Below are 23799 nucleotides of genomic sequence, written 5' to 3'. Positions count from 1 at the left end.
TTTTGGTGAATGAGAAACCAGAGTTTCTCGGGGGAAAAAAGTTGTGCAACCCACAATGACCAACCCGGCTGTGATGTCAACTATTTCAGTTATCCCTTGTGACTCGTGATTGTTGAATTACTTGAAGGACATCATGTAAATTATCCGCGCTGTTTGACCAGGTTAGGGGTGCCGCTTTCTAATTAAAAAAAATATATAAAATATCGTGGTTAGGGGTCAGCGACACGGATGGAACGCTTGTCGTTCCTCCACGTTGATATGTCCAGCGGAATTTTTACAAGTGCTGGCCAAGCCTGACGCTCTTGGTTTTATTTTGTTGTTTCCTTCACCCAGCGTCAATGCAAACGTTTATAGTATTTAGTAGTCACGGGCTTGAACCCTAGTCCCTCAAAGAGCGCGTGCCACTGCACTCGCTCTCCTGACCACTCGGCTACGCCATAGCCCATTAAGGACATCATGTATTCATTTAAAAGGCCTCTGGAGTCAGAACTCTGTAATTCATCTGTAATGCTACTAAATAACCCTGACTCGAATCTATAAAACGCCTTTGTTATGATAATATAAAATACATGCGCACTGTTCTTAAAACTGAATATTAAAATATTAAAACAAAATAAATGTTGTATAACAAGAATAATATATAAAATTAAAAGCGATAAAAGTTGTCTAAAATCTCTAGAACCACTAACATAGGAGCTTTCGGCAGCAGCAGCCGCCTTCATCAACTATAGTGGTTGCAGGAGGACCGACAATCTCTATGTACCACAAACGTTTCAGCAGGTCTGCGTCATGAACTATGGTATCTGCGCACGGTTCACTTCTCGTGCATTGGAATCGGAAAGTGGACGGGCCACTCTAAACCGTTCGTCTCTTCGTAGGATAAGGGCTTCAAAGAGTGGATGAATGCGACAGCCCTTATCCCTATTAAGACTGTAGCTCTCGGACGAACATATTCTTAAACTCTCCAGCCATTTCCGGTTCCAAAAGCCATGTGCCCCAGGAGCACCATTGAGAGGTGTTTAAGAGGTATGAACAACAGTCGCAGGGATGCTTTTACACCTGTTTCCACCGCATACATCCCCTACTATTCGGGCATTTCGGAACCCATTTCCCGTATCTTGTGTTCGTGTAAAATACGCTGTGTGTGCAGCTGCCAGGTTGGAGGCTGCACACAGTAGTGTCAACAACCAAAGATCGTATTTCGGGTAATGACACTAGTGGGGTTATATATGAAATTGAGTGTCCTAAATTGTGGAGGGTGTTATGTGGGAGAAACGAAACGCAGACTGCGGGATCGCCTCAGGGAACACAATAGAGCCCTTAAGACTGCAAATTACGGAGGTTCAGCTGTAGCTCAACTGGGAAACTGGGCATTGCATTACAGCTAAAGAAGCCGTGATCGTGGATAAGGCACATGGCTTTTGTAACCGGAAATGGCTGGAGAGTTTAAGAATATGTTCGTCCGAGCGCTACAGTCTTAATAGGGATAAGGGCTGTCGCATTCATCCACACTTTGAAGCCCTTATCCTACGAAGAGACGAACGGTTTATAGTTTATAGCCCGTTCACTTTCCGATTCCAATGCACGAGAAGTGAACCGTGCGCACACACCACAGTTCATGACTCAGACCTGCTGAGAAGTATGTGGTACATATAGATTGTCGGTCATCCTGCAACCACTATAGCTGATGAAGGCAGCCGCTGCTGCCTAAAGCTCCTGTGTTAGTGGTTCTAGTGATTTTAAACAACTTTTATCGCTTTTATATATTTTATTCTTGTTATACAACATTTATTTTATTTTAATCATCTATATAATATCGGTGTAGATACACCATAGACAACTCTTAGAGACTACAAAGTAGTTGTTGTAGTAGGCATCATTTGCTCTGTTTATCATATTGTGCTCTTCCTTCACGACGTTGCCATGATATTGCACTACCTCGAATAAGTAAGTAACGCTTCACTAATAAGGCGCCTCCGTAGCCAGGTGGGAAGGAGCAGCAGTGCATAACACACGCTTATTGATTAGACCGGGGTTCGAGCCCGTCACCACCAAATGCGGTGTATGCGGAAAGGTCAGGGAATTACCACCGCATATCCCCGGAGCAATATGGCCTTAGTTGCTAATGCTCCTAAAAACCAAATAACAAACAAACAAGCTTCACTAATAGAGAAGACTATTGTTATTTATTCTCAGTGAGTACCACAGACGAGATAGCACCGTTTGAAATATGGTATGGGATAAAGATATGTTATCCTCATACTATTAGACTTAGGAAAGCAAAAAAGATGTAGAAAGGTGATAGTAGGAGAGGAAGAAATGCCGTAGAAGGAAGAAAGGGGCAGTTACTCCTTCAACTCACACTGCTCATAAATTCCTCGAACAGGCAACGCTTCCCCAGTAAAGATTGTTGTTACCTATTCTCGGAAACTCAGTGACTACCAGGCTCCCCGTGGTGACCGTTTCAAGGATATTGGTCTATCATCGGTGGGTGGGTAGGTACCTTGGTATTGCAGACATGACGACCCAGTTGTTGAAGATAATCACAATATGAGAGATGCCAAAAGGTGTATATGACAATATATAAAAATAACTAAATGCACAAGGCATAATACGTTAAGAGATTATTATCTATATATAATATCGGGGTAGATACCATATACAACTCTTAATAAACTACGAAGTAGTTGTTGTAGTAGCCATCATTTGCTCTGTTTCTCATATTGTGCTCTTCCTTCACGATGAGTTGCCATGATATGCCAATAGCCTTGAAACGGTTCCGTCTGGGTGGTGGTACTCACTAAGAATAAGTAACAGTAGTCTTCTCTATTAGTCAAGCGTTACTTATTCGTGGTAGTGCAATATCATGGCAACTCGTCGTGAAGGAAGAGCACAATATGAGAAACAGAGCAAATGATGCCTATTACAACAACTACTTCGCAGTTTCTTAATTTTTATTTTTTTGGTAGTTGTTGGCGCATCGGCTTCTATGGCCGTAATGCACCTCCCAAGGTTTTTGCAGTATTTTGATCCAAGCCCGAGGCGGGATTCGAAGCCGCGACCTTTCGATTGCCATGCAGGCACTTTACCACCCGGCTAGCCCGGTCGGTGTAGTTTCTTAAGAGTTGTATATGGTATCTACGCCGATATTATATAGATAATAAACTCTTAACGTATTGTGCCTTCTGCATATATACAGTTATACGAACAGTACGCATGTATTTTATTTTATCATAATAAAGGCGTTTTATAGATTCTAATCAGTGTTATTTAGTAGCACTGCAGATGGACATCATGTATTGTGGCAAATTCCTCTCGTCTTTGAAAAGGCGGTTGTTCCAATATCATCAAGCTTCCCGCTAGATGCGAGGACCAGTAATTCGTGATATTTATGAAGTGTCCAGTTTCTGAAGAAGAGAATGAGAGAGAAGAATTTTTTTTTTTTTTTTTTGTCTTTCGATTCACTTCATCTCTATCCATTGGATTTCCTTTTTTTTACATACATATATATTTTTAATTTTAGTGAAGTCTCAATATGCTACACGAAAAAGAGGAACTATCAGAAGTGACAGCTTCCGATATGTTTCATAATGTTAGGGAAACATGTTATTTGAGATGGTTCCCTATTGCTTTTCACATTCATGTGTGCAGGTGTATCCAAGGGCGAATTTCACAGTTGCAGGGAAAAAACAGTCGAAATAACAGCCTTGAACATCTATCGTTACATATACAGTAATCTGCTTGCTAAGCCAAGTGACACGATGGCTGCCGGATGTTTATTGAACAAAGAGTGGAAGTCACGAAGAATGAAACCGAGATTTCTTGGTGGGTACATGGTAATGTCTAAACCAGCCTTTCTCGACCTTTTTATCCTGGAGGAACCCTTGAAATAATTTTCAGGTTTCAGGGAACCCCCTGCATAAAAAATTATTATATCTACAGCTCCTGGTACGCTAACATGATTAATATGTAGGTTAGTGCAAATGCATCATTTTAACATAGCTATCTACCAAAGTAGTTAAATTAATTAATTAAATTGGCATCGTTTTGGTTATATCTCATATTGTGATGCCTTCACAACGAGTTTCCATGGTATTGTACTACCTCGAATAAATAACCAGTGGAGAAGACTATTGTTATTTATTCTCAGCGGATAAGAGGGAATAGAACAACTGCCCATTTTATGGCTGGTTTCTCCGCATTTGCTGCATGTTCTCAGACATTCGTTGCTAATATGTCCAACCTCTTTGCAAATGAAACACCGCCCTTTCGTGCAGTGTATTCCTAAATAGTCCAGGCTACCACATTTTAAGCACTTTTTCACTACCCCTCTGTAATTCAAAAGTAGTCGATTTGCCACGACATATATAACGTTGGGCACTGGCTTTCTCATCTCCAGTTGAACCGTAACTTTACCTGTATAAAGCTCAGGGAAACCCTCCCACGCATGCATATCGATATTCGTTACTTTGCCGTATCCTTCCAGTGAGTTTGTAAAATGTGTATTCGGAATTTCAATCGAGTAACGCTCTATAGTAATGTATTTTCTAATACTTCCTACCAGATGGAGATGTACCATCTGGTTTTCAAAGGGAAAGCCTCTTAACAAAATATCTCTGGTTAAGCAATCTTTACACACTATTTGATATTTTCTCATCGGCGGGAGAGTAAACCCCTAAAAGAAAAGAAAAAAACGTGCCCTAAGGCACTTAATCCCACTCAGGCAACTATACCTGAGTCAGCAAAACTTAAACTTACAGCAAATAACTTAAAATTATAACTTACTCTACCCAGTAAACTTTTCCTCAGACGGCGACGAAATCCCAGCACCGTTTCAAGATAGTTGACTTCTCTTCGGTGGGTGGGCAGGTACGCTGGTGTTGCAATAGTGACAACCCAGTTATGAAATATAACTTCACAATATGAGAGATGCCTGATGGTGCGTAGTGATATAGACTATAAAGTGTTTAAGGGCAAAGGCCTCATGCTACGAGGTAGACTGACTAATATGTAGGTTAGTGCAAATGCATCATTTTAACATAGCTATCTACCAAAGTAGTTAAATTAGTTAATTAAATTGGCATCGTTATATTTCATAACTGGGTTGTCACTATTGCAACACCAGGGTACCTGCCCACCCACCGAAGAGGAGCCAACAAGCTTTGAAATGGTGCAGTCTGGGTGGTGGTATCCGCTGAGAATAAATAACAATAGTCTTCTCCACTGGTGAAAGTGTTATTTATTCGAGGTAGCACAATACCATGGCAACTCGTTGTGAAGCCAGTCACAATATGAGATATAACCAAACCGATGCCGATTTAATTAATTAAGTTAACTACCTTGGTAGATAGCTATGTTAAAATGATGCATTTGCACTAACCTACATATTAGTCATTCTATCTCGTAGCATGAGGCCTTTGCCCTTAAATACTTTATAATCAACATGATCAGTAAGTTGTAGATATAATAATGCAATAATAATTGTCAATGCTTTTTTGAGTAGAGAATAATATTTTTCTGTGTATCTGTTTCTTTTGGCAAACTTATTAGTCTAACTCTTTATGTGTGGTTCCTCCTCCCCACAAAGGATAATAACCAGAATGCAAGTCAGTAGCGTAGATAGAGGAAACTTCAGTTTTACTTTTGTATAATTTCCCCCTTGATTTTAGGCCTATATATGCATAAAAATATAGGCCTGAAAATAAAAAATATATCTTAAAGGCCTATAAATGCATAAAAAGTGTTATTTTTGAAACTAAAAACAAAGAATAAAATTTATCTTTTTAATGTGAAACCTGGCCTTATTTTCTGCTGCACAAATACCCAATTCTGGGTCGAACTTCTTGAGATAAGCACACACGGATTTCATCTTCAACTGAAATGAGACGATTTCTGCCCTTGCTCTTAATGCTTGTTGAACAAGAAAATGCTTGCTTCCACATGTAAGTACAGTACTTGAAAACATTCAACTGGTTCATGTAATGAAAAATGTCTGCTATGTAGGCTAGTTTCTGCAGCCATTCTTCATCTTCAAAGCACTCAGCAAAATCTGGCCTACTATTTTCTTGAACGTACTCCTGAAATTCACCTTTCAACTCAAACACCCTGTTCATAACTCTTCCTTTGCTAAGCCACCGGATTTCTGTATGTAGCAGGAGATTTATATGCTCTTTATCCAGATTTTCACACAGTGTTTTAAACATTCTCGAGTGAACTGGTCTTTGTTTAATAAAGTTCACCATTTTTATAGCATCATCCAGAACTTTTTTAATTTCATCTACAAGAGGTTTTGACACCAGCACCTCTCTGTGAAGAAAGAAGGGTTTTGTGACAACGTCAGGAATTTCTTTTTCTACACTACAGGCGAAACCCCTCATGGAGCCAACCAATTATGAGACACTAACAGTACAGATGCCAACACAGTTCCTCCAACACAGGTCTTTAGCATTAGCATAGGCACATGATGCAACGAAGGAAGCTTACATAGCATCAGACAAAAAAAAAAAAAAAAAAAAAAAGCACCCCCTTCTCATTTCACCCATTCACTCACTCCAAAACTTTGTCCAGTTCTGCCTTGAATCTGTTTAAGCAACAATTTCTCCAACGACAGATAGAAGTTTGTTCCAGCAATCAACCACCAGCTGGCTAAAATGCAAACTTCCGCATAGCAATCCTACTCAATTTGAATTGATGCCCTCACAGCTGAGTATTCTGAGCAAGAGGAAGAATCCCATCAGCATTGAGCATGGGATTCATCATCAAATCATCAGCATCATCAAACCATTCAAGGCTTTATACACCTCAATCAGATCATCCCGCAGATGTCTAGTCCCTAAGCACTGTAATTTGCAAAACTTAAGCTTTTCTTCGTAAGAGCAACCCTTTGTTCCATTCACTAATCTTGTTGCCCCTCTCTGTACTCGTTCCAACAGCTCTACATCCTTCTTAAAATGAGGCTTCCAGATCTGTGTACAGTACTCAAGGTGTGGCCTGACCATTGCCTTATACAAGGGGATAATCGGGATAATCACCTCCTTATCCCCTCTAGAAGAATTGCTGTATATCATTGACAAGACACCATGAGCTATTCTTGCAGGCCGTCTGCACTGTTCAGAAAACCTCATATCTGCCTGCACAATTACCCCAAAGTCCTTTTCACTCTCTACCACTGTCAGTGTAGTACCACACAGTTGATACGTCACTCTGGGGTTACTGCTTCCCATATGCAGTACTTTACATTTGTCAATGTTAAACTTCAGTTGACACCTCTCAGCCTATCTGCTCAACTTTTCTAGATCCTGTTGTAGCAGAGTACTGTCATTAACCCTGCCGACCTTCTTATCGTCTGAAAACTTGGACATTAAGCCTGATATACCATCATCAATATCATTAATGAACACAGAAAACAACAATGGACCCAACACTGAACCCTGGGGGACTCTACTAATAACATTAGCCCACGAAGAGCAGCGTCCATTGATTACCACCCTCTGTCTTCTCCCACTCAACTATCCCTTTATCCATAGCAGCAATTTGCCTCCAATACCACACTGCTCCAATTTGTGCAGCAGTCTTCCATGTGTAACAGTATCAAAAGCCTTTCTAAGATCCAAATACTGTATATGATACCAAAATTATTCTTTGCATCCAGTTCTTTTATGACTACATCATAGTATCCAATCAAATTGGTGAGACAAGACTTCCCTTTAGCAAACCCATGTTGTGTCCGAGCTATAGCTGAAGTCTTGTCTAGATGAACCTGCAGTGCTTCTTTAACCAGTGCCTCCATTAATTTTCCTGGAACAGAAGTTAAACTAACAGGTTTGGTTAGTTTAACAGAAGTTAAACTAACCAAATGTTTGGTTAGTTTAACAGAAGTTAAACTAACCAAACAATTGGAGCGAGTGAATGGGTGAAATGAGAAGGGGGTGTTTTTTTTTTTTTTTTTTTTTTGGCTGATGCTTTGTAAGCTTCCTTTCTTTGATCTTCGTTTGTGAATTGGGGTCACATTTGCACAACTCCAGTCCATGGGTACCTCCCCTGAGTCCAAAGAAGCTCTCATAATTATGGCAAAGGTTTGCTTACTTCCTTTGCTGCCTCCTTTAATATAACTGGATAGATCCCATCCACCCCGGGTGCCTTTTTTATGTTTATCTTCAACAATTTCTCCTCCACTTTGCTCCCAATTATTACAAAATCATCTAGCTCACTGCCAGAGTTTAATTTTCCTCTGGCATTCACCTCCCTGAATAACTCCTCATGTGTGAATGTAGATGTAAAATATTCCTTCAGTTTGTTTGCTATCTGAGCAGGATCATCAACAGTTGAACCACTGATGTCAAGTGACCAATCTGATTCATCCCCTTCCTTCTAGAGTTTTCTTTGCATCCCTTGCCAAATATTTCTCGTAATTTGCCTTTTCCTGCCTAATCTGCTTTGTGACTTGGTTACAGACAAGCTTATATCTATCATAGGCTTCCATGTCACCTGTTAATTTATATGTATCCCATGCATTTTTCTTCTCTGCCATATGTCTTATTAGTTCATCTGACATCCATTTAGGCCTAAATCTTGAACAATATTTCTTAGTTGGTATGAAAAACCTAGGAGCTTCCAACATTATTTCTTTGAATGCTTCCCATTAGTTTCCAGATATGAAGACAAAACATTAAATATATCTTGGCTTTTGCTTGTTTTGGGCAACTCTTTGAAGCAAAAAAAGTTCTCTTGAATTTCACCATCATTTACAAATGCTACAGCATGACATTTATTGGTGAAATTTGTTGACTCATCAACCTGGATAGAGAAGCTGTTGTTTTTCAGTTTATCACACAAAACCTCTTCAGCAACATGTGACATGTCATCCATAAGTCGACTTATTGTACTGCTTGAGAGTGAAACCTTTTCAATTTCTTGTACTACATCTTGTTTTTGCATTTTAATCACTATAATTTTACATGTTGGCATTATTAGGTTCTCACCAACTGTGGGAAGTTTCCTTTTCTGGGTGATAAGTTCTGTGTGTAAATAACTTACTTTCTGAGCCTTTTCACTGAATGCGACTTTTGTAAGAAAAGCTTTACTCTGTTTGTTTTGAAATTCCAATATCCGTTTAATAAAATGGACAGGCAGTGCAACCAATAAAAAACTGCAATCACGAAGTTTTTAGAAAACTAATGTTTATTGTTCTCTCTCTCTCTCTCTCTCTCTCTCTCTCTCTCTGTGTGTGTCCTCTCCCCCGCATCAGCCTCATTTCCAATATAACTTTCTATTTGATTATGAAAAATCCATAATTATGGAAATGCCATAATCACTTATTCCATTATGACCTCTCGATTATGTCCATCCCTACAATGAAACCTCATAAGTAATTCGGCTGATCTATACAAGGGTGCAATTGTAGCAGCGAAATTTTGCGAATTATTTCAAAATAGAAGGGTAAAATATATGTGGTGCCAGAATTAGGGTATAACAAACGAGACCCACGTCCCAGGTACAAAATTCTAAGGAACCCAAGGATTATATTAATTCATAACGATGGCTGCACGGAGAGGGAGTAAAATCAATAATAATTCTCACAATTCTTCTCCCTAAGGGACTGTATTTTATACTTCCCTCTTTACCTCATCCAACGCTCATTCTATATCCCAGTGATCATTCCAATATTATTAGGGTCCTCCCCAGAAAGATCAGTCGATTGTGGGGTTGGCCCTAGGCTAAGTGTTAAATGAAGAAAAGCTCAACATAACCCGCACAAGCCAACACCAATACACACTATCTGGCTTTGCAGAGTACTGGAAACACCAGAAGAGTAATGAATTACATACAACAAATATACAATATAAAATGGCATTTCTGGGGGCTGCGGCTCCGGAGATATCATTAGATTCTCCAGGATTACAGGCTGAAAACTATCAGCTGGTAAGATTGTTGAAAATTGACAGTTATATAGGTCCAATTGGAACACAGTTGCTCGATATTTAGACTGAACCACTTCACAAGATTTATCTTAATGGACGCAAACATCCGTTGTAGACTTCTGAACTGGAGATAATTGATGTAGCAGACTCTCTTTGGTTCTGTTTCTATCCTTCGTCTGAGAGGAAGGGAAATAATTTCAGAAAGGCTTGATGCGTCCAGTTCTGATGGAGTAATTTCGCCAAAGTGTTGATATTGGTCCTGATTATGATTAATTCCCAGAGGATTCCAGTTAAAGGTGGTATAAAGGATGCTTCATAAGAGTGTAAGAAGTTTTTTGTTTGTCCTGTGTGTGTGTGTGTTTATTGTTTTCTGTTTAAAATCAAATCAGAGAGAAATAAGAATTGTTCTTTAAAATATAAATTTCTTGTTTTATTCTTTGTAGGTTTATCTCGAGTAATACTAACGAATTTGACTTCATTCTCGGATATTTAAGAAAGATGAATATTACACGCTACGGAAGTATACGGTAAGGTTTTGACTATAACTTTCATCTATAATTACAAATTTATACTGTTTTCAAGTGTACAATTTTTTTTTTCTATATAACAGCTTCCCTCACACTCTTTAAGACTAGTTTTAAATAAAAAGACATTAAGAATAAACTAAAACATAAATAAAATAAACGTATGATGTAATGAATTATAATAAGTGAAATCCCGCTAGAAAATGTTGTATAACTTGTATTTATAGATATAAATTGTATTCATAGTAAATTCAAGAAAAAAGAGTGAGGGTGAAGACAAAGAGCAGAAAATAAAATTTAAGGGGCGAAATTGAGAGAGAGATCACCTATTTTTAAAAACAGACCGTAAATCTGTATAAACACTTATTTTCTAGATCATGTCTTCTATTGCCAATCGTCATTTTGCTCACGGGACAACTTACAGCCCAAAAGTTATCACAAAGACAAAAGAGAAATGTGGAAGAAATAACTAGCGACATCATCGACGATGCCTTCGTGAACGCTAAAAAGAAAGTTGCCGATTTGGACGAAAATTCAGGTGAGTTTTAAACCACAAAATAAGAATTGAAGTCAATGCAATTAGTTTAAATTCAGCAAAGTCAGATTAAAACGAACTCGTTTTACACTATTTGAAAATTAAGCGCTTTTTTGGGAACTCCTCTCTAATAGCGAGTAGGTTCCCATCGATTAATTTAGAGCTTTAAACCTATGATAAAGTTATCATCATTAACGAACTATTTGAAAACGGCACCTGCCGCTGTAGAAAAACAGTTTTGATAAACTCAGCACGTTCCTCTACCGCTCATAAAATGACGCCATCATGGGTGATTGATGTATATATTTTTTAACAAGTAATATTTTTCAAAAATAATATTAAAAAAAAATTGTAATGTATATCCATATTGTAAGAAGAACACAAATGCAAAACCAAAAGTTGGTTTAATTAATTAAAATCTGAAAGAAATCAGTTTTCAGTAAACTTCTTAATGTTGTTCTGTAGTTTGCTCAATTGATATTACTGTTCTTCACGCAGACATAACATAGGAGCACTCGGAGACGAGACTCAACTTTAGAAGCTCAGCTTTTCAGAAAAACTAACTGGCCAGCAATTAATGACAATGAGAAGTATGGACTGGTACGCATACAATGAAATTAAAGAAGTTAATGTCCTCACAGACAAATTCTTCAACGCAGTCAGCTACATAGTTAATGCCACTGAGCTTCTCTACAAAACAACCGGTATCCCGTCTGGCTAACAGCTGAACTAAAGTAAAAAAATTGTCGCAAAGCTTCAAGAGATCACGAGGTAAAGCACATTTAGCCCAATTCAAAGAACTTCGACAACAGATTGTTGTTGATCAATAAACAGCACAATAGATACACCGTATCGATACATGAAACTCTTGCTACGAAAATCGACACAAAACCTTTTTGGAAGCTGGTGAACAAGCCAAAGACACACATCCTAATATTTTGAATCCTTGCCTCATGCGGACAATCCTTACTTAGACCTCGGGCGAAGGTGGTTCGGTCTGCTGAAATTTTCGAGCCTTTAGCGATTAACGATATCACAGACCTGCTTGTAACTTCAAAGTGTTAAAAGTAAAGCGTGACATTAGAACCACACTAGAACCAACTCATCAGCCATATGTGTGATATGTATACAGAGTGATTCAGGAGGAAATATAAATATTTTGGGAGGTATTGACTATTCTAAGTAAAAATGTTGATATAAACATATGTCCAATTCTCAATGGATACACAGATATAGCTATTTGAAACTGGCGCGCACAACTCCCTGAATCAGATGTGACCAAGAAGCAGTCACAACCCGACCCTGTTTGGTGTTAGAAGTGTTGTTAAGAATGCAGCACATCTTCACACATGCTGAATGTTCCGATATGGTGTTTGTTTACGGTTTTTGTGCTGCAAGTGCTTCTGCCGCTTGTAGAGAATACCGTCGACGGTTTCCTAACCGCAGAATACCGGATTCAAGAGTTACTAGCGTTTACACCAAACTGCTTGAGACTGGCACAGTTTCCAGCGCTCATATTTCTTCCGAACGTGCAAATGAACAAAATGTGGATGAAATAGAACATTCTTCAGTAGGTAGAACGTAGTCCTACTATTAGCACACGAAGAATTTCTACGTGTATCGGCGTTCCACAGACTATAGCTTTTATCCATTTCACATACAGTGGGGGCAACACCTTTAACCAGGAGACAACGTCAAGCGATTGGAATTTTGTCCTTGGGTAAATGCTAATCGCCGATTAATTTCACTAATACTGTTCAGCGATGAAGCTACTTTCATCCGCCACGGTATCAACACCCGTAACTCTCATAGGTGGTCAGACGAAAACCCACATGTCATCCACAGAAACAAATTTTCAAAATCGCTTCTCTGGAAACATGTGGTGCGGTATCATCGACAATCAATTCATTGGGCATGTTGTGTTACAAAATCGACTTACAGGGCTCATTTATCTAGAATTTCTGCAAAACGAACTACCACTACTATTGGAGAATGTTCCCTTGGCTACAAGGAGTGATATGTACTTTAAGCACGACGGAACTCCTGTGCATTATACCCGTCTGGTGATACCATATCTAAATCGAACTTTCCCGGAACGAGGAATCGGCCGCGGTGGTCCCGTTCATTGGCCATAAAGGTCTCCAGACCTCACTCCGTTAGATTTTTGTTTGTGAGGACGGATGAAAAGCTAAGTATACAAAGAAAAGATAAATACAAGAGATGAACTGCTCGCTCACATTTTGGATACTGCTGCCCTCATAAAGGAACGCCAAGACGACCTCAGAAGAACAACACGTCATATTACCACGAGTGTTGCAAAGTGCATTGAGATTGGCGGTGAGATTTTCGAACATTTATTGTGAACTGTAAAAAAATTGTCAATTATTTGTGTTTTGTATCATTTAAAAAGTCAATAAATTCAAACAATAAGTCATTTAACGTTCTTTAATACCTCTCATTATGGCTTTGTGCGCGCCAGTTTCAAACAACTGTATCTCCATATCCATTGTGAATTGGACACATGTTTATATGAACTTTTTTACTTAGAATAATTGATAATATAACCACCCAAAATATTTACTGTTCCTCCTGAATCATCCTGTATAAATTGGTCCTTGAAGCTATCACAGACATTCTCTCAGGTATTTCAAGCTGGTTTGGAAAACTGGGAGTTTAAAACGCTGATGGAATAGATATTCCAGTGACACACAAGTCAAGTGGACCTAATTAACCGTCCGGGCGATCTGTGACAGCCAAATCCTCTGCTTGAACCTTCACGATGGTGGGACCCTTAGTAACTGGGTATAACCCCCATATACAGATTCTGAAATACTGTACCTAGTATACTGGAGGTGTTCACACAGGGCCGAACCAACTGACCCCTGCTTCAGTTGGTTCACACAGGGCCGAACCAACTGAAGCAGGGGTCGAGATGTGGCGGACATACCACACGAAGGAGTGCTGCCCATCTGTGTTACTAGGCATTATTAAGTGGCAGATGACTCTCATCAACCGGTGCAATACCAGAACTTTGCTTATTGGAGGCTTGAATTGGTTGAACCCAATTTAGTCTCCAGAGCAAACCTCCGGCAACCTTCCCCATCTCTTCTATCATGCAGCATGATTGATGTCTTTTGAGGTTATGATAGACATCCTGGCGAGTTCTAATATTCCCTATATTTCGAGAATATAGCTCTAAAGCGGTGTTCGCAGGCCGACCGCCAGATAGTCTAGCGGACCGAACTTATTGGTAACTCGCTAGGAGGCTTCCTGAGCAGGCAGTGTATAATATTGCTGCCTCTACTCTGCCAGATAGTGACTGGAGGGATTCCAAGTAGTGTGTATGCGGGTGGAGCTTCTCACTTAACAGTGAAAAGGTCTAGGAGCACAGGTTCCAGTTTTTCTTGAAGTCCCCTTAAGGTGTTTAGCGCTAGATATTTATTACCTTGGGATGACGCACATCAATTACATATGTACTATTTGCCTAAAACGAGAGGGAAAAGCTAATCCATTCGTTCTTGTACTCAATGTAATAATACATTTTATTAAGAACAATTGATTTATGCAAAGCATTCAAACAAAAGAATAAAGTCACTGCAAGGAGTCTCCTTGTCACACGTAGCCACAACTGTAAGTAATAACAATAATGAACTGATCCCATGCATATATGACTACTTTTCGTGTTCCTCTCCTAGAAACTTTTCTCTTTAAATATCATTTCCAACTCATATTAGTTGCTCTTCAAGTTTATGTGTGAACGTTTTTCTCTCTGGATCTAGGTGAAGGATCACCACTCACCAATATAGCTGCCATAAGACATCAAATTCAACAACAACCGAATGAGGTCTCAAACAGATTGGATGAAATCGGTCGTTTGTTAGAGTATGCAGCCGAAGACTTACAACAAAAGTAAGTCAACAAAGTTTATTTCTGTTCTCTATTAAGAATTTAAGGCAATAGATGGGAAGAAAGTCTTTCCCTTAAGCATTTATATCAACATCATTGTTGGCATTATCATGGGTCGAGTGGGCTTTATTTATATATTAAAGCGTTGCAGTCAAGGTAAAATTGAACAAATTCACTATCTCTTAATGCCACTCTATTTCTGAACATTTCTCTCAAGTCAACCTTCCAATAATTTTTATTGCTATGCTGTCAAATGCATCACCATATTAATTTCCAGTATCGCCAGTCTTCTTGGATTTTCATCATCATGAAATTTAGAGCCTGGTGTATTAACTTCTTACCTACTTAATACTATTTAATAACTGAGCATTCTTAATCAATTTTATTTCCCTGTAACTCTCCACTTTGTGTTCTTCAACTTTTCGCATTTCTGTGATCAATTCCAATTTCATACTGCATCAAATTTACTTCATCGAAGCTTGCATCTTAGCCAAATTTCTCCTGCCTATGTAGCACCTACACTGCTCGACAAAATTAACAGAACACATAGAAAACGTGGTGTAACTCGTAAATCTTGCGATGAAGCGGCAGAAAATTGGTTTGGTGGGGTACCATAGAATAAAGATGAAATAAAGAGACATAAAGAAACTTCGGACAGGTATAAGGGACATTAATGGTTAAAAAAGGAATTATCAAAAAGGTCACATTACAGAAAGTCGATAAAAGATGCTCGAAAATATGGTCACATGATATCAGTACGATATGAACCCCTCCAATAGCTAAATTGGCCTGACAGCGGTGAACCATGCTCAATATAAAGATGTCAATAAAATACTGTGACAACAACTCCCATTCTTTCACCAACGCAGACCTTAGCTCACCAAATGACAGAGGAGTTAGCAGTCGGCGTGCAATGCGACGCCCAAGGGTATCCGCACATGTTCGATTGGATTTCAGTTTTTGGAAGAAAACGTTCTCAACCGTAACAATGAAGGAATTTCAAGAACCCGTATTATCACTTCATCTAATGAGGTAGCTGAGAGAGAATTCATTTAGTGAGTGGACAGACGATGACAAGGATCTGCAAGTGAGCGCCATCTTAACCATAGCACAAGCACATCCCATCCTTATATGACACTGATTTAATTTCACAACTATATAGTAAGGTTACAAGGACGTGAGTCTTTATACCAACTGTAATCGCATTGCTCTGGAGCCATCCTGGTTTTTGGGGTTTTGGAGCAACTGCCCCTCTCCCCTCAAGGAAATCCGATCTTGACTGTCTCTTGTTTCCTCCTTATTTTGAATTCAAAGACGTTCTTAAAAGGTTTCTCAAAGTGAGTTTTCAAATATTGAACTGTATATTAAAAAAAAATAATAAATAAATAAAAAACCTAGTTTAAGTCCGTTTATTGTAAAATGCCTTTTGACCTTCTCATTCAGTTAACGCCATCATAATTTATTTTTAGTTTAGGTTATTTGAATTACTTCCGTCAATTATATTTAACATGCGCGACTTGAGGCAATTAATCATATATATTTTCTTTCTTTTATTTGGTTTTTGTTTACAGATACGAAATATCGTCTGATCAGACCAGCTTGCTGCAAGACGAGTCGTTATATACCGGAAGCACTTCTAATGAAATTTTGCAGCAGTGTCTCGAACAATTTAATGTTTCTTGTGACCCTACGTACATTTACAGAACAGCAGATGGAAGTTGCAACAATCTACAAATTCCCAATTGGGGTAAAGCCAATACGTGTTACATTCGATTCAGACCACCATGTTATAATGATGGTAAGTTTTGCATAATTAAACAATTATTCAATCGTCAAAAACTTCTCAGAATATAACTGATTCAGGGAGCTTTGTTTTTTTTTCCTCACTGAATTCGTAAGTATTATAAACAAGTTGTTTTAGTATATTCAAGCTCGAACTCACTAAAAGTAATGGAATATCTCTTTGATTGCACAAAAATGCATCGGATGTAGAAAGATGCAAAACAGTTGTGTGATGGACTCAAAAGGATGGGTCTTTCTCACTTATTTTGCTGCAGGCAGACTGAATGTGATGCTACAGTGAAGAATGACTAACTATGTCCAATTCTAGTAGGCTAATCATGCAAAAACTGGTTTATTTTCCATGCCAACTACCTTACAGACTCTTGCTTTCGGGGTGCAAGGAGCCACAGGTAAATGATTTATTTTGTAAGGTACATAGATACATGCACAGCATGAATTTACGACACTCTTCATGGTACCAGACCAAGAACTAAGAAGAGGCAAAGGTGGTACCTCACTAGAAGTTTTATAAACGATAATAATCCAAAGCACAAACTTTATTTAATATATATAGGGATACGTTTTGGCCGAATTACAGCCAGTACATGCTATAGCATGTATTTCACTAGGTATCCGAGGGAGTCTAGCTCCAAATTTGACCATTACACCACTGAGATACTTGTCAGCTACTGTATTGTGGACGATAGAGAACTGAAAAGCCAAACTACCCTTTCCAATACATCCCGGATATTCACAATTTAATTCATATCTGGAGATTTAGGTGCAGGCAGGGTAGATATTTTAAATCTCGGGAATGTTCCTCGAACCATTCATATACAATTTTGCATGGCGCATAGTTGCTTTTATGTCTTGAAAAAATCTATCGCAATCGGCGTGAAAATGAAGGTTGCAAGGTGAAGTTGTTCCAATACGATAGGCAGATATTCACTGGAGGTAATACGACTTTCTAATGGTATGAGCAGAGCTTTCGTACCATCTCCAGCTGTTTGAGTTGTGGACCCGAACCAGTCTGAATGCATGATTTAATGAAGTTTAACGTCACTCTTTCACCCTACCGTTGATTCAAAATTTAGTAGAGTTTTAGGAGCATCAGCGACTAAGGCCATATTGCTCAATATATATGTATTGCCAGTAAATTGAGTGTGTTGAGTGGTCGATTTTCTGGTGCTGGACGAAAAATCTGAGTTTCTGAGAGAAAAAAAAAAAACCATGCTACCCTCGCCTGAGAGCGAATAACTCATCCACTTAAAATGTTCATAAATATTTCGCACTTCATAGACGGGACTCGAACTAAGATACTTTCCATCCACTGTAGGGAGGAAGGCGATTTTTCCAATTATGCTCCCCACGATGGCGGGTGAAGCGTACATGAACTCTTTAAAGCTAATAGTACTGCACTAAAATTGCATTTAATGTATGAATTTCGTTTTACGTACAAATTGTACAGTAAAAAGAGATAATTGCAAGATTTCCATTTTTCCTATTTTAATGAAATTTGGAATGGCTGAGGAAAATATTTTTAGGACCAAATGTAATATTTAATGAGAATCCGTCTACTAGGAATCGAGTTGTTAGCGGACGGACATGGTGAAGACAATAGTCGCATATGCATATATACAGGGTATCTATAAATTATTCACTTGATTAAGAATTTTTTTTTGTAGTAAGTATTGTGAAACTGTTTGCTGTACTATTAAGCAACTCAAAGGATTTCTTATCACACAAAGGTACTTCAGTAAACCTACACGGGGGCACCTTTTGTAGCATGTAGAATCTCAAGACGGTAGACGATTTCATTCCAAGTATTTTGAAGCAGCTCTTGAGAAATGAAAGTCACTACCTGTTCAATCCGGTCTTTTAACACAGTGATGTTGTTAACTTTTTTTCGCATACACCTTGTCCTTTAGCCCCATACAAAGTAATCCGTAGATGGGATAGCCGGGAAACGAGACCATAGTGGACCATCTTGGCCGATTCACCATTAAGGGAAATTTTTATTGAGAAAATAATGCACATGCAAGCTCCATTGTGGTGGTTCTCCATCTTGCTGATAGAACACGTGGCAGCATACTTCCAGCTGTGGTGTAACATACAATTTGAGGATATCAAGGTAATTTGCGGAGTTCAGTGTTTTTGTGGAAGAAAAATTGCCCAATCACCTGAGTGAAAGACAGTGCGCACCATATGTTTACCTTCGGACTATCACGCTCTCGTTCACGAACTGTGTGGAGGTTTTCTGATCCCCATACGTGACAACTGTCTGTTAACTTTACCAGACAGGTGGAGTGTTGCTTCGTCATGGAAAATGACATTTTCTAGAAAGTGCTCATTTTCGTCAGTACTCTTGACAACGCTGACAGCGAATTCCTCTTTGTGGTTTGTCGTGAGACTTAATTTACTGGATGCTTTACCCTTTGTAAGAGTAAAGTTTCAATCTTTTACGAACAACTCTTCAATGTTGTTCGCAATATTTGTAGCTGCAGGTTTGCCTGGCGGTTACATTTTGTAGGACTTCGGATACACGCTCCCTGAATTTCCGAAACTTTATCTGTCGATACACTTGACCTAGCTGCTCCTTTTTGGTGCAGCACACTGCCGGTTTCTTGAAACTGTTTGAACCATTGCCTCATTGATTGTTTCGTAGGTGGATCTTTCTGGAATTCCGTTTAAAACGTGTCCTAACAGTCACTGGTATCCCTTGTAGATTTGGTATTCAAAAGTCCCAACACGCGCATTGCTTTCTCCTGCACTGTCGTTATTTTAAATGGCACAATGCTTGTCGAGATAAAGGCTGCCAACCGCATGAGAAAAAACTCATTGAGTTGATTTGATAACTGCATTAAACCATTTTAAAATAACTATCACAATAAAATTGTAATCGCGCTTCATAATCAGGTGAATAATTTATAGACACCTTGTATATATTTGTACATATGTACAAGTGTGTGTGTGTGTACGCGCCCGCATAAACGCGGCTAAAAAAGACACCGAGCTACTTGATAGGGTCCAAAGATGGCCACTCGCCTGGTGAGAATAATGACAAAATATCGTCCATATAAGGTAAGTCCTCGAATATATAGACTACAGACCTTATTAAACAAGCATCTTAGAGGAAATCTAATTGAAGTATATAAGGCTATGACAGGGGATAGTAAAATGAATTAAAGAAATGGTCATGGTTATAAGTGATATCTGAACTTGTGGCCATAAATTCAAATTATAGGGAACCAGGTTAAGACTGGATTGTAGGAAGTCTTCTTTTATCCAGCGAGTGGTTAATTATTGGAATAAGTTACCTCCGTGGGTAACTGAGGATAACGGCTTCGAAAAATCAACTAGAGGGTTGCTTATTAAGGAAGAAACCAATTATTTTATTTTAGTTTTCATGTTTATATTTTTTGGAACAGAAGTCCAGTGCTTCCTCGCAACATATGATTAATTCCAATACTAAATGCGTTTGTGTTTTTTGGGGAGAAAGACACCTTCAACATGTACTATAGTCTCTATTATAATTATATTTATCACATAAATTGAACTACAACTTATTGCAACTTCTATTTCAATTTATAACTGAAATAAAACCGAAAATATATCATGGTTGCGCTTCTTTTAGAACCACCTGTACTTTCTTCTATAAATTGCCTTGTACCTTTCTTTTAATAAAATACATGTTCCAAATGGGTTTGTAATAATACTTTCAAATTTCAGGAATCAAAGAATTTCGGAAATCAGTAACTGGAGCAGATCTTCCAAACCCCCGATTTATTTGCCAAACAATTTGTCCTGATGTGGATGTCCCAGTTCCATATACTCACATGCTCATGGAATTCGGCCAGTTCTTATCTCACGACTTTATTTTAACACCTCAACACACAAGTAAGTAGTCAATTCTTTGGTTACTAAAAACTTATGTTTGAACTGCTTTGCTTGCATTATACTATACTGTCTGTTCGAAATCCCAACAGATGACTGTAATTAGCCATTAAATTATATCGTATACTGGAATTTCCTCCTTTTGTTATTAATGACATTTTTTTGAAAAACATTTGAATGGTAATTTTAGGAAGATTGTAATTTTAAATGTAATGAAAAGACAGACAAATGGAAAACACATTTTCGTTTGTATATCTTAGAAGAGATTCTTCCTGACCCCAGTACTTCGATAATGTTTAAAATTATAATTTTACATTGAAAAGATAGTGAAATATGACCAGTTATCTAATATCACCCCAGAGCTCAATGTACTCGCAAAACAGCTTTTCCAGATAGTTTTATGGATTTTACAATATCCTTAAACACATCTGGAGATACTGGTCATTAAATGCATATTATCCTAAAATAGTATCATATTGCAGAATGGTGAATCCACACCCTACAGCCAGTTTGACTTCATGGTACAGATGCTCGACGGGATTCAAATCAGGGGAACCAGGTGCCACTGCAGCAGGCCGAGAGAGACGGAGTCTTGGAAGTGTTCAACAAACCTTTTCCTTGTTGTCACCAAAAATAGAATGCACGTAGTAGTTGCAATACAGCGTGCAAGATTTGGGAATTTTTATGCTGTGAGGTTTTTCACCATTTTCAGTCTGGTGACATTAAATATGGACCTTGGCAACATCAAGTTTGTGAAGCTTGGGTCATGATCTTACTGAAAACCAACATATCTTCGAAAATTGACAAGAATACGAGGAGAAATTTAGGTCAAGCAAATTTTGGCCTCTTCTAGACCTTCGTTAACAAGTGTTTTAGTGAGTGGGGAAAGGTTGTGAGTTGATTCATAACGCCCTACAGTATCGGAGGTAAGTTAAAATCTCCATATACACATATGAAGCGCATATATGACATAATGTATATATAAACATTGTGTCTACGAAGCTGTTTAATTTCAGGGAAACCAGAATAAAATCAGAGAATATAGAACTGCTACAAATCGAGTGAAAATATTAGTAACGTTTCTCTAGGCACATAGGGCATATGAAAATATGGAATCTTGCAGAGGGGTGGATTTTTTCTGTGAATTCAGCCACATTTCCGCAATCCACACTAGGCCTAAGAACCCTGAGAGTAAGACTTCATCATTAATGGTGTTGTTTAAACGATCTGTTTTTAAAAGCCATTCGGATAGCAGGGTTCTCCGGGCAGTTTAGTGGGCACGGTATCGCAGTCTGAAACCGGCTGGAGAGTTCTGGGTTTGATTCCACTCGAAGAAAGTGCGGAATTTAGTTACTTACAGAAGAAACGGGGAGAAGAAAGATAAATAAGGAAAAAGAAAAATCACAGGTTTAATTAGTTCTATTAACTTTGTATTTCAAGAGGTGACATTTATGGACGGACGGCTGTTGCATTTGTTCCATGATCCTCTGCACGAGATTAGGCTCAACACGATGAAGCAACGGAAGCGACGTCATTAATCACGTGACAGTCTCTCCCGTACTCTGGGAGAGACTGCAACGATCCTTTGCGCGATCATGTGACTATCTCACTTGTACTCTATTTCCTCACTGTCAGGGAGCCCCTCTTTATTTATTTTTTTTTTTTACTGGATGATGCCAGAAGATTTTTTCGTAAAAATATTTTTTTTATTGAGATTAGAATTCAATTCCATACATTCTATGGGTAGGTGCCCTCTCCACTGAGGTCCTAAGATATTTTCTTCACTGAGTGAAAAGGTAGTATCAGAATTTTAATGAACAAAATAATAGCGTAATTATTTTTAATGAACAAAATAATAGTGTGATTTTATATCTACCTTTCCACGAGTGAGCGCATACCACGGCATCCGGGAGTGACGTCACCAACCGGCGCAGCATATATAGTAACAGCACGAGTAGTGCGTCTCAGTTTGTCATTACGATGTCCAGAAATTAATTAATTCGAATTGGGAAAGAAAGAGAAGAATTGACGGAGTTTGAATGGGGAATGACTTGAGGCACTAGGAAGGCGAGGACCAGCATCGCCGCAGCTGCAGGCATCGTTGGTTGTTCCAGGGCCGCCGTAGTGAAGGCGTGGTGGAAATGATCCAAAGAGGGACACACAACCACCCAACAGAGCTGGATTTGGAGATCACAATGGTTGACAATCGAGGTGAACAGCAGTTGGCAAGTGCTGTCCGGGATAACAGACAATTCATGATCCCTTAATTTTAGAGCTTCGTGTTTACACTGTTACAAATCATACACTCTTACAAATATTTATACAAATAAAACAGAATAGAACAATAAATTTTAGCAATAATGAATTGTACTATTTAAATGAATAAAATAGTGAATTTTAGTAAAAATGAACTGTGCTGATTGTTTTGGCTTAAATAGTTCTAATTAAGGTGTGTAACCTAATCAAAGCAATTGACTACTAGCAATATTTACCAATATTCTATATTTCTTTTTACAGATAACAATCGGCGAATCGATTGTTGCAAAGATCAAAATGAAGAATGCGCTAAAATTGAAGTAGATGCAAATGATACCTTTTACTCGCAGTTTGACGTAAAATGTATTAATTTCGTTCGTTCTACAAAGTGTCCATTTTGTGCATTGAGTAAGTTGTCCTGAAATCACCTCTTTTTGATAAAATAGATATTTTGATTCCATGCTAAGTTTTGTCTAATGAGCTAGTTACAATCTAAGTTGCCCATCATAACACGACCGTGATTGTTTGCAAATAGTTTAACTTCAGAGTTTAAACTTCTCTTTTGGAAATTGAAAGCAATAATCTTTCCAGTCACTGAAACTGTGCGAATGCTGCCTTATCATATTCCTAACATTTACTGTAGTTCGTCAACAACGTTCAAGTAAGCAAGATGATCAAACGAAGAACTGATTGATTCAAATAACTTCACCCACTCTCTTTCTCTAGATTCTCCAAGGAATCAGACAGATCAAGTAACGATGTTCATCGATGCTTCAGCAGTGTATGGAAGCTCAGAGGAGCAAATGCGTTCACTAAGGCAAGAAAATGGAACAGGTAAGCGATTAAAGTGACCGAAATAATTTATATTCATAACATAACTGCGATTAAAATACAATTAAAAAGAAGGCGGGCCGCACGTAAAATACTATTTTTAGATATATATATTATTTGTTATCATAGAGACGAAATATAACATAAAAAA

General features: G+C 38.4%; 2 protein-coding genes across 2 annotated transcripts in view; both read left to right on the top strand.

The window, feature by feature from the left end:
• LOC150090315 (immunomodulatory peroxidase-like) overlaps positions 1–23799 on the top strand; it is a 196393-nt gene that overhangs the window by 9549 nt on the left and 163045 nt on the right. The window lies entirely within an intron of this gene.
• LOC150090316 (immunomodulatory peroxidase-like) overlaps positions 9339–23799 on the top strand; it is a 49310-nt gene continuing 34849 nt past the window's right edge. Inside the window, exons 1-8 of the mRNA XM_090390260.1 lie at positions 9339–9367; positions 10364–10447; positions 10819–10982; positions 14759–14888; positions 16457–16683; positions 20397–20564; positions 23079–23225; positions 23544–23651. Of these exons, the coding sequence (XP_090246386.1) occupies positions 9339–9367; positions 10364–10447; positions 10819–10982; positions 14759–14888; positions 16457–16683; positions 20397–20564; positions 23079–23225; positions 23544–23651 (1057 nt within the window). The remainder of the gene's footprint in view (positions 9368–10363; positions 10448–10818; positions 10983–14758; positions 14889–16456; positions 16684–20396; positions 20565–23078; positions 23226–23543; positions 23652–23799) is intronic.

This window comes from Mastigoproctus giganteus, chromosome 2 (genome assembly GCF_048544385.1).
Source record: "Mastigoproctus giganteus isolate SK-2022 chromosome 2, ASM4854438v1, whole genome shotgun sequence".
Taxonomy (NCBI): Eukaryota; Metazoa; Arthropoda; class Arachnida; order Uropygi; family Thelyphonidae; genus Mastigoproctus; species Mastigoproctus giganteus.
Note: the sequence above shows the minus strand (reverse complement) of the source record. Positions and strands in the feature narration are given on the sequence as shown.